Here is a 12,240-nt window from a genome sequence, read left to right as displayed (position 1 = left end):
GGACAAGGATAGAATGCCATGCCAAACATCTGGAAGAACTGCAAACAAGTCATCTTCTCCAGTGAGCCCAAACAGCTCCTCCACTACACTGTTATCTCTTGGCCATCCCATCTCATAATATTAAAATTGTGTGTATGTATGAATAAATGAATGAATACATAGATAAATAGATAGATAGATAGATAGATAGACAGATAAATAAATAAATAAATAAGTAAAATAAATAAGTAAAAATATAAGTGAATAAATACATAAATAAATAAATAAATAAATAAATAAATAAATAAATAAATAAATAAATAAATAAATAAATAAATAAATAAATAAATAAATAAATAAATAAATAAATAAATAAATAAATAAATAAATAAATAAATAAATAAATAAATAAATAAATAAATAAATAAATAAATAAATAAATAAATACATACATACATACATACATACATACATACATACATACATACATACATACATAAATAATTGAATGAAATAAGAAAGCTCATATCTGGAATTTATCAAAATAAAGTGTACCAAGATTATTCTCAAGATTATTAGTCATTTTGCCTCTGACAAAGATTCTGCTAGCATTGAAAACTCAGGCCCCTTTTGACTCCATTTTACTAGAACTCCACTGGCGGGCCACTATTGGATTAAGCAGTGTTTGGCACGTCTGCTTGCTAGAAGATTATTTTCCACATGCAGATGGGACTTCCCTGGTCCATGGCTGAGAAGGGGTGGTTTACTTGAGATATTCACAATGAGATATCCAAACACCTCCTTCAGAGATTGGTGGCACAAACTTTGCCGCCAAGGGACTCAAAGCAGGTAAGTCAGGATTGACAGTCCACAGTCTTAATTACTGAGCCATAACATGATGACCCAAATTCATGAAGGTGGTTTAAATCTAGACCATGGTTTGTGCAAATTTCTTCTGCGTAAATACAGTTGTATGATTGACAGATTGCATATATATGCCAACATGCATCCAGTAAAAAACGTGTGTTGATACGCGCATGTCATAGGCACTCCTATTTCACACTTATTTTAGTCCATGGTCTCAATTTAAATCATGGTCCAAATTTAAACCACCTTCGTGAATTCCGGGCTATGAGAAGAGATGCAGTGCCCATCTAACACCCCTCTCACCTATCCTCTGGGCCATTGGCTCCTGGTCATTGTTCAGGGACCTGGTCCTGCTGAGCTCGAGGTGTCGCCTGGGGGGAACCTGCGGGGGCGGGGTGGCCGGAGGCGAGGGGTCCCGACTGGAGGAGTGGCCCCCTGTGGATGTCTCAGGGGTCTGGGGGCTTTTTGAGGCACCATTGGTTGATATAACTGGAAAACAATACAAAACAAAGCAAAGCAAGACCATCTTGAATATACATGTATTTTGGAAATATCAGTATTTCATGAAGGAAATAGTTAAAGAGAGTGGGTAATTTCGTTTGGTAATCAGTCTGCTTGACACAATTTCTATTATTCATCCTGACCAATGGACTGTAATACAGAGGCTGTAAGCCTTTTCATTTGTAATCGCAATTGAATTGAATTTTGGGGGAACATATTACATTTGCAACTTGGCAAATATCCTATATTTACAGAGGATTGAATGCCACCATGCCAACAGCCACTGCTATTGTCTGTGGAAATATTCATTCCCTTTTTATGTGTATGGTACAAAACAATCTTTGCTGCAGCTGTAGCATCTGATAGAGGCTTTCAATTTTTGTGCTCATATATAAGGGGAAAGAAATGGTTCCACAGATATACTTAGCACTGAGTTTGACACCATCACCCATGTTTTAAAATCTCAACCCCCCCCCCAAAAAAAAAAAAAAAACCCAAAAAACAAACTGGCATTACATGCAAAACTTGTTGCATTCACATTTACATTACTGTTGTATTTATGGTAATTTGTTGGCACTATTCTTAATGGCGATTTACATGTACCATAGTAGATACCATGGTAATTCATTCGTTACTGTTCACATTCATGAAATACCATGGCATTCCTGGCCCAAAAGTACACATCTCCAAGGTAAGCATTACACATGCACAAATCTTCTTGGGAAGTCAGGAAGTGTGTCAAATCATGTGAGAAATACACCCCTTTATGATCCTTGGTATTTCCTCACACCCATTTAAACTCACACCACGCATACAGATTTTGTGTGAAATTTGAAGTACGAATCTACTTACATGTACCACAATATATCTAATGCTGTATTTTGTGGTATACTTGTATTCACATTACAAATTGAGACGCGAAATAATGCCGTATTTCAGCGTAATCGTGAATGCATCGAACAAAGGGGGGGGGGGGGGGGGCAAACTTCAGCGTCACTTTCCCAGATCCCACTGCACTGATCTTGTAGTGAAGGAGAGGAAGAGAAGTCATTGCTTTCTCCATGCAATAAACAGCTCTCCCCTACAAACGGACAATTTTGAACTCCTCTGTAACTGCCTTCGTCTCTCTGTAAAGCCCGAATAATCCCAGGCAGGATCAACAAGTAATGAAGTATTCATGGCCACGATGCACCGTAGCTGAGTTCAACTGGGAAAATGGCCATTACTGAGCCTTGTCTTAGTCTCCCAGACTTCCAGTCTTGAGATGGCTTCAAACAAAACAAAGCAAAACTGTTTTGGGTTTTTTTTGGGTTTTTTTTTTTGCGCTCGTGGAAATTAAAACATATTCATCGAGGTATCGGTCTTCTGCGGCTCAAAGTATCTCTGGGAAAGACACATCAAATTTCTTTCTAAGACCCACTTTCTGATGCTACATCATTGAAAAAAAAAAGAAAAGAAAAAAAAAAAAAGGCTTATCAGATAGTACAGTCACAAATATCACCGGGTTAATTAGTCTTAATTTCCACAAAATTTCCCCTGATATGCAAAGGTGAATAGCATCGTCCTTGCCCTTGTGGTAAATTTTCAAGATTTTTTTCCATCGTTTTATTTACTTTTTAATCCGTTGAGGATGGGTTGATTTTGCTACAACATCCATTTCCCATAGACCCTTGCCCGAGTATACTTGGGACTAGTCCTCAATGGGTTAATGCCATTCTTGCAAGTATACACTTGTACATTGCTTCTCTTCTAGTATTCATTTGTACATTTACTTGTACTATACTTTATATCTTGTGTACTTTTTTACTTGTTTATTTTTTATCATGTAGCCACCTTGTGTTGGATGAAATATATTGAATTGACTTGAAATAGATATTTTTCACTCAAGGTTCATCAATTAGAGGCATAAAAACCTGGGCTATTTTCATCCTACTGAAAAGTTGCGCTGGAAGCTGAACAGCAAGCACCCATTTGCTCCTCCAAAATGTAGTTGTTGGACTTTTTGTTGTTGTTTTTTCCAAGTTAAGCACTTGGATGCTCTTGGAACTGCATATTAAAAGGTGAACACAATGGAAAGAACTTGGAGGTATTCCTGACGTGCTCGACAATGATCCTCATTTCTCTTTGACCACTGAAGCAAATTGGATGAGGTTTTCTGCAAGACGTGGGAAATAAGTTATAGTTTCATACTCAGAAATGGTATACTGTGTTTGGGTTCATTCACTATGTTTAAAGTCATTGTTGTGGAGGGTTACATATTTCATTATTATTTTTTTTTTTTTGGGGGGGGGCGGAACATATGGTATAATGCACTGAATGTCAGTGGAAATTCATAAAAATGTCATGCCATGAAAAAGGCCTTGAGCTCCAAATCACGAAAATTTCATGCCGCGGAAATTTCTTGCTTTTTAGTAACCACCATCATTTCATGTAAGTCATGTGACCTCTTGACAGGAATACCGTTCATTACTATTCTGTATTTGAAAAGTTTTCATGTCCATGGCAAAATTGAGAATGCTGTGGCAATATCTTGATTGCTCCAAGATTCCTTTGTCCTCTGGAAAAGAATTCTGTTCATTCCGAGTTTTCTACTCGAGGAAAAGTTTCCATGTAGATGAACACTGAAAAAAGAAACAAAAAAAAAGAAAGAAAGAAGAAAAGCTTTGACAATGTCTTCATCATTCTTGGAAAATGTCAAGCACTTCCGGACAGTCATTCCCGCCTCACGTTGCATTAACTCTCCAGTGCCAGGGAGCAGCATGTTTCTAGGCCTTACAAGTCCTTAGGAGTGCTCCTCTAAATTCATCTATCCGGAGTTAATTTGATCCTCGTCATGACACTTGTCAACCTGCACGTTACCTGTGCCTTTTAGAGAATCATGGAGAAGGATTAAAAAAGAAAAGAATAGGAAAAAAGACCTTTCTAAGAATACCTCTTGACCTTCTAGGAAGGAAATGACTTGTTGTTGTTGTTTTTTGCCTGCCACTTGAGTGATGCGGACAAGTTGATTCTCATCTTAGACAGCAGGATGCCTTTCATGAATACGATTTGAATTCCATCAACTGCACATCCTCTCTCTGCTCAGGTTCTTACTTGTTTGTTTTGTTTGTAGTCGTGAGTTGTTTGTTTTTTTCCGCGACAAGATGCAGCAAATGCTGCATTTTGGGGATCGGGCTCGCAGGGGACTAAAATTGGCAACGCTACTGACAGATCAGCCTTCCGAGAGGTAACGCGTGCCTCTCCTGCACTGATGTTGTACAAGTTGAGGCTTCCTTGGTCACGAAAAGAGTAAAAAAAAGCTGCTTAAAAAGCTGCACCTGCCAGATAGGAGGAAAAGCTCACATAGTCATACTCCTCAAAACATCAGCTACTACTGCCTTCTAAAATTCATCACAATGTTCTTCATTGAGAGTCATATTGGTCAAAACCATTGGAACACCGTTTGTCAGGGCTGACAACTTTCTTATTCATGAAACACTGTCAAAGGGGGCATTTCATGAAGCATTTTGTAGGATATATACTGGTTTGTTTGTTTTTTGACAAATTTGCTCTCAGCCAATCAGATGCAAGGATTTCAGTAGCTTATAACAGTTTGTCAGAATAAGTCACCGGTGGTACTGGCAGAGATAATGAAGAGGTCTCAACACGGCAACACCAAAACACAGACAGGCTTAGAGGGCACGGCCGGGCGGAGTACTCACCTTGCGTTGGTATATTAACGGTAAGAGCTGGCTTGCTCCTGGGCGGAGGTTGAACGCTGCTGGGCAATGCTCCCAATGCACCGTGGGAAGGGGACGAGGGCGCAGGTGGCATGGATGTGGGCAGCATTGGTAGAGGTCTGTGAGAAGAGAGATGAGAGAAAGATAAAGAGAAATGTTATCCCGGATCACTGATGCAAAAGAAACACAATGCGCCAGATGCATATATATGCACAGTTCAGAAATCATATAGCCTTTGACATATTGTAAGCACATAAAGTTGAACACATTCAAGTATCTCACATAGGATGTGAACAGAGACACAACATTCAAGGTTCAAGATAATTCATTGTCATGTCATAAATACATATAAAATCTGTTTTCTGACATTTAACTAGCGCAGAGTGCATAGGGGTTGCAGACAGTGCACTCTGGTTCCTTCACTTTTGTATCACTTACAAACTATTTGTGTCTCACTGAATTAATCAGTTGCGACCATAACATCGCAGTCTTGACAACAGAAGAAAAGGTTGTTTATAATACAGCTGTATAAATTTCACACAAAACATAACTGTGATCCTGCGTCATGAAATACACAAGTTGTTGCAAGTTAAAAACAAAAGTGTGTTTTGGGTATAAAAAAAAGAAGAAATGTATGTTGATGACCAATATATGGAAGTATTCTCTTTCTTTATTAGTAGCTCGGGAAGTTCCCGCTTGTTAGAACATCCATTTGTGATGCATAGTCTACATAAATCAGGACCTTTTGGGCACTACTGCTACCACAGCGTCAGTCTGTGAATACTTTACTAAAATCTTTCGGAGACACTTTTCCAGGAAATGTTGCCTGGCACTCTCTTCCAAATGGGATATGGAATGCTCCAAATCCCTCCCCGTGTGGATGAGAAACAGCCTGCAAAACAGCACGCTGAAGGGATGACTATCCAAGAATGAAATCCACTCATCCTATGCTTGGATCAGGGCATCACATATCCCTGATTTCCCAAAGATGTGTATTGACAGAAATATTACAGTCCAAAAAGGTCAACATCCTCTACCCCATGTTCACATTGGTGCTCGCATGCACTTCCCGCATAGCAGGGATAGTCCCGTGCCATAGGACTTTCCCCTCCAAAACCAGTGTAGGCGCTCATTGGGACTTGCCCCACCCCCTTCCCTTGAAGCAAGTCCGGTCCAGAGACAAAATTTGGGGGAGAGAGTGACCTTGGGCCGTAATTGATAGCGCCCAGCTGCATTTATCAAATGTGCGCATGGCAAAGTCTGGTTTCATGTGGCAAGGCTCGCCCCAAGCCGTGATTGCCCCCACCGCTCGGGGATAGCAGCAGTGTGGATGGTCAGTCGTATAAAAAATAAGATCTCTAGTGACTGTCCCTGCAAAGGGGGTCCTGTGTTAATGTGGGAACAATCAAAATACAGAAATTTTCACGAATTGGAGCCAATGGCCTTTTATGAATTTTTTTTTTTTTTGTAAATTGTCACTGACATTCAATGCATATGGTGCAGACAAGAACTTTCGCATGCATTTCAAGTTTGCAAATTTGGGCTCTCACAAATTTTGCGATATTAAAATGCACATGAATGTTCCTTGTTTTGCAGCATTTCACACAAATCATGTGAATAAATTTGTCTCAGTACATCTCAGGATCTGGCAAACTTGATTGAACTTCATCAAGTACTTCTTGGAGTACAGTGAAATTTGTGAATGCTCACGCTCTTCACTTGACCTCGTAATGATATTTTTAACTGATGATCGCAATCATATTCAAGGAGTTCCTTTAAAATCTGTTGATAGAATTGAAGTCATTGTGATAATCGCGGACACGACAGTTGCTGATACAAATGTACCAAGAAAGCATGGCTGGGTTTGCTTGTGCACAAATTCAATATTGAAATGTCCCCGTGAATGGCCTTGACATTTTTTTTTTCTCTGATATTTGCCGATGTTTTCACTGATCAATTTTTCCTGTCTCACTGCTTTCATTGGAAGCGACATCCCACAAGATTAGATCATCCCTGCAATATTGCCCTCATGGAATGCTTGTAAAGAGGTTGATACAAGACCACAGGGTCTCTTCTATTTGATGCACCAAGGAAACAGTAAGGGGGGGGGGGCAAATAAAAAAAAATCACAACAATTTATTTCCTATCTCAGACAACACCGCAACAGGATAATATACTGACATGCATTTAATATAACTATCTTACTTCCTTGTTGAAGATTAAACATGATGCTCTACATATCTCTTTGACATTATCCAATTTGTTTCCATTTTATCTGTTTAAAAGATTATCATCTATGAATATAAAGGCTGTTGTTTCTGCAAACAATATACACAAGGCTGACAGAGTTGTAGTTCTAAAAAAGAGAAAAACCTCAAAACAAACAAATCTCAAAACAAACTTCAAAGTTCAGTTTCAGAGGAGCCTTTTTTTTCTCCCCCAAGATTATTCTAAGTAAAGAGAGTTTAACACCAGATCCTCATGTGATGAAAGCATTACCGGGCAATGTCAGACATTGAAGGACACAAATTCTATTTTTGTACACATCAAACCATTTCAAACCATTTCAAGAAAGGTTTTATTCCTTCTTCTGAGAAGAGAGAATCAATAAGTACTTTGAATTTTGTAATGACAGTAAAATTTGCCCTTATCTTGATCATTTTGTTTTGCTGAGTATTAGACTGGTTGGGAGGGGATTATGACACTTTTATGTTTAAACTGACTTTCATAAATGATTTTGGTTTGATTATTTGGGAGAGAGTAGAAATGAAACAAAACAAAAAGACATTAGTTTTATGACAGGCAGACATAAAATGAAAGAGTTATTGGATTTCAACAAACTGACATAAATTGATATCTAAATTTGTTTTGAACTGAATTGGAAACAAACAACCATCTGAATAAATGTTTCACTGATAGTAAGGATTATCTCTTTATCTGTCATTATATAATTTCTTTTCCTAAATGTTGCTGAAAACTCTTCTTTTTTTAAAGGAAGAAATACACTTTTCATCCCCCAAGCTGAAAAGGTGTGTGGAACAATGTGATGCCAAATTGAGGGATGTATACATGAAATTCTCCAGGAGTCTTATGATTTGAAGGGGCTGCAAGTGAGATGCATGGTTATCTGCATGCTTGACAATACCAAAGAAATGAAATGTTGTTGAGAAAGGAAAACTTCTCATTCTATCACTATCAAGCTAGTGCCATTCCTTCCCCTTTGAAAAAACAAAACAAAACCCCAAAACAAAGCGAAAACCACTCAAACCCAAGACGTCATGCACTTTAACCCGTGGAGAATGGTTTGATTCTGCTACAACATGCATTTCCCATAGAAGCTTGCCCGAGTATACTCTGGACTCCTCCTCAGTGGGTTAAGATGGGAGGAGCAGTGGCATTATCATCTCTTGGAATAAATACATTTCTTATCTTCTAACTATGTGACAGCATGTGATATCACTGCGTGAGAACATTCTTTTTTTTTAATCCAATAACTCTTTCATTTTATGCCTGTCTTTCATAAAATTGCTGTTTTGATTCTTGTTTATTTCTCTTCCCCAGTTAATCTACTCCAATTCATTTATGAAAATCAATATGAACATGGTGTTTTTTAATAGCATCTTAGTCCCAAAAACAAACCTGTCAAATGTACTCAGGAAAACAGCAGAATCAAATTAAAGGCAATTTCTGCTGTCAATACAAAAATCCAAGCATAGATTCTCTGAGCCCAAAAGAATCAATAAAACTTTGTTGTTGTTGTTGTTGAAATAGTTATTAGTTTCATTGATGTTTGTTTTAATATGAGAGTGTTATTCTTCCTGTGTGACATTGGCTAGTAGTGCTTTCATAATGTATCTGGTATAAAACTCTTTCACTTCCATTTGATCTTTTAATCTTCCATAAAACTCTTTTACTTCCACTTACTTTCCATTCAATCTTACCCCTCTCAAACTTGAACTTATAACTAACGCGAACTGAATGAACAATGTGTTAACCCATCAGGGTAGTTATATTTCAAGGGAAAATGAGGTAATACTGCCATTACATCACAATTTCTCATCAATGACTGATTGTTTACTTTTTGAGGTCTTGGACAATGTTTGAGCATCCCTTATCTTAGAATTAAAGAGGAAGTATTCTTCATGACATTGATTGTTGATCCCCTCTCCAAGAACTCACTCCCCTGGTGCTCATTTTTAGGTCTGACTTCATCCCAGTTTGTGGAGCCAGCTTACATATAGCAGCTCTATGGCTATTTATAGGTCATTACATCATTCTGTCAACACTGGAGAACATTATTTTTATAGGGGGTAAACTTTTCTTCCCTTTGGTCTTTGGACAGCGACCAACTCTTGCCAAGCAAGCCCAGCCAGGGGGAACCCAAACAAATCACAACAGTCACGTGATCAGGCATGATACATAAAGCGTGCACATCCTGGTTTAAAGTTTGCAGGTTTGCCGATTACTAAAAAAAAGGGGGATTTACCGAAGAGATAACAGCTTTTAATGAATATGAATGGAGCGAAAGAAGGAAATTGAGAAAGTGGAAAATTGAAGAAAGTCCCACAAGGATCCACAAAGTAAATAAATATTTGAATTTTATCCACATTTAAGTCAATTAGACATGCCAACAATGACCTCAACATAAAACCTAAAGCAAGATATTTTCACAGCGTGAAATTTTTGTGAATAGGAGCCGACGGCCTTTTTCTCAGCAAGAAATTTGCACAAATTGTTGCTGCCATTTAATGCATACATGTATATCGTAGACAAGAACTTGCGCATGCGTGTCTGAATTTCACGAATCTTGGCTCTTGCGAAATCTGCAAAATTAAAATGCACACAAACATTTCTGGTTTTACAGTTTATCTTAAAATAGTCCTCAAAGAATCATGTCTATGACACTCATTATGGAGACCTCTTTAATCACTTCTATCTATGAAATGTCATTTATGAATCCCATTTTTTTCCTTCTTACAGAGAGCGATTAATTTGATTTGATTTCTACTATTTCTCCACAAAAAAATCCAATAAATGTTTTATGCTATATGATTTGAACAAACATAAGGAAAACGTAAAATCCTTCACAGCTGCATGCAACAGCAAAAAACTGATCATAAAACACACAAGTTTATGATATTACTTAAAAATCTTGGTGAGATATAAAATAAGTTCTGATTCTTAACCCGTTGAGGACGAGTCCCGAGTATACTCGGGCAGGTGTCTATGGGAAATGCGTGTTGTAGCAAAATCAAACCGTCCTCAACGGGTTAAGAGCAAGAAACTGTCATCTCAAATTGTTGGGTAATAATGTTGGTGATGTTTGCAAAAATATGGTTTAAAAATCTTAATGATACATGAACTTTCTACTGCCGTAATCAAAATCTATCCCAAGACGTTCCAATGTAAATGTTCTGACAAATTTTTAATAATGACAACATTTTGGCATCTAAGACAACTGCAATGGAAATAATTTGTGTATGCGTGTCTTGTATGTGTGTGTGTCATGTGTGGCTTCACAGTCACATAAGATGACAGTGCAAGTTTTGTGTGTGTGTGTGTGTGTGTGTGTGTGTGTGTGTGTGTGTGTGTGTGTCAGAGAAATGAAGTGAGAGTTGAATAACTTATAGTTTTCAGGTCATCATTGTTAATATTTTTGGTCTACTTTCTCTGAGAAATTCAGTACTTTAATTTTCATATCTCAATTTTAATTTTGATCAAATTTTTTTGCAGGTTGATCACTTTTTACCCTTTCAGAGTACAGGTCACTGCATTTCGTTGCATCTATGTTTAGACATGTAAAATACCTTATTAACGATATTCCTTTGGCACTTTAATTCCATTTAATGTCTCTTTGGTTTGCTCGTAGAAATAGTGCAGCAGTTGAACAACCTCCAGCAGCTTCTGGCCAAAGTGCAATTTTGTGTGCCTGCAAGCTTTGTTATCTGTGGACCTTCATGGAAAGACATACACGAGTGCACCACATATTCCCTATCTCAAAACACAGAAATGACAGCCATTCCCATCGCAGTAAAAGACGACAAGAGTTGAAAATCGCCCTACTTTGTAGAAAGCTGATGGGCAACTGCAGCAATTGAGCCACTTAAATTGTCGCTTGTTAGAAGGTGCGCTCACGGGAGTGCAATTTTTTACAACTTCACACAATATTCGATGTGATGACGCGTGACGAGAATGCTCACCAAGATTATATATCTCAACATCTGTCATGACTTCCCCTCATACCTCCCACTTCCACAGCAGCTAGCCAGCCAGGCTCTTGTTGGGTCATAATTGTAATTACAATGGAGGAGATGGCCCTGGCCAATCACATCTCATACCTGTATGCAAAAAACTCCAAATTTTTCTCTTGTGCCATAACTTTAAATGTAGTATTTTGTTGCTGAGTGAATGGAAAGCCCAGAAACTGTCCTCTTTAATGTTGTGATATTATCGCCATGACAACAGGCCTGGACATAGAAGTACTAGTATACTGTGATGATACACAGAATTATAATGTAATGGTATATTGAAGTAATATATAATGGTACAAAGGGGGTATAAGGTAATAATACAATTGTATATAAAAGTCTAACATAATGTCAGGGTTTATTTACTGAGAGTGAGTGTTCAGTATAGATCTCCAACCACTGAGAGACTTTTTTAGTATGGTCTCAGAAAAGCCTAAAAAAAGGAAGAGAAAATCTTACTCAAGAAAAAGGTAACAAAAAAAGGTGATTTAATGAAAACACTTGCATATTTTGAGACTTCCATATAACTAGGGTAGAGTTCACAGCACAATGAGCCTGTTGAGGTGAAATTTACCCTAAATAAATCATTTATGTTTCATATGTGTTTGTTTGTTGTTTTTTTTATACACCTGCCCTGCCAGGGTAACTGCACTTTTTTGACCTCGTCCAAATCAATTATGAATACAAAAATGTATGCTTTCTTATCATTCAAGACGTTTAGTAGCCACACAATAAACATTATCCAGTTTGTGCTGGTATCATCAAATTTTCCATCTCCCTTAAAAGATAAGTGAGAGGGATTTTGTTGATGCGAATGCAGATGCTGGAATGAAGACTAGCAGTAATGCTAAAAATGTAGAAGTGCTTTTATCTTTGTTGTTGTTGTTGTTTTTTTCTAATTAAGGCACCTTTCTTATATGTCCTTC

The 12,240-nt window shown here is 37.7% G+C and overlaps 1 protein-coding gene across 2 annotated transcripts in view; it reads right to left on the bottom strand.

Annotated features, from left to right (window-relative positions):
* Nucleotides 1–12,240, bottom strand: part of LOC140226878 (SH2B adapter protein 2-like) — a 101,257-nt gene that overhangs the window by 11,726 nt on the left and 77,291 nt on the right. For both annotated transcript variants that reach the window (XM_072307306.1, XM_072307307.1), the window contains exons 5-6: nt 5,049–5,185; nt 1,150–1,335 (exon numbers count right to left, since the gene is read on the bottom strand). In XM_072307306.1, the coding sequence (XP_072163407.1) occupies nt 1,150–1,335; nt 5,049–5,185 (323 nt within the window). The remainder of the gene's footprint in view (nt 1–1,149; nt 1,336–5,048; nt 5,186–12,240) is intronic.

Source organism: Diadema setosum, chromosome 4 (genome assembly GCF_964275005.1).
Source record: "Diadema setosum chromosome 4, eeDiaSeto1, whole genome shotgun sequence".
Taxonomy (NCBI): Eukaryota; Metazoa; Echinodermata; class Echinoidea; order Diadematoida; family Diadematidae; genus Diadema; species Diadema setosum.
The sequence above is the reverse complement of the archived record's forward strand: the minus strand, read 5'-3'. Positions and strand labels throughout refer to the sequence as shown.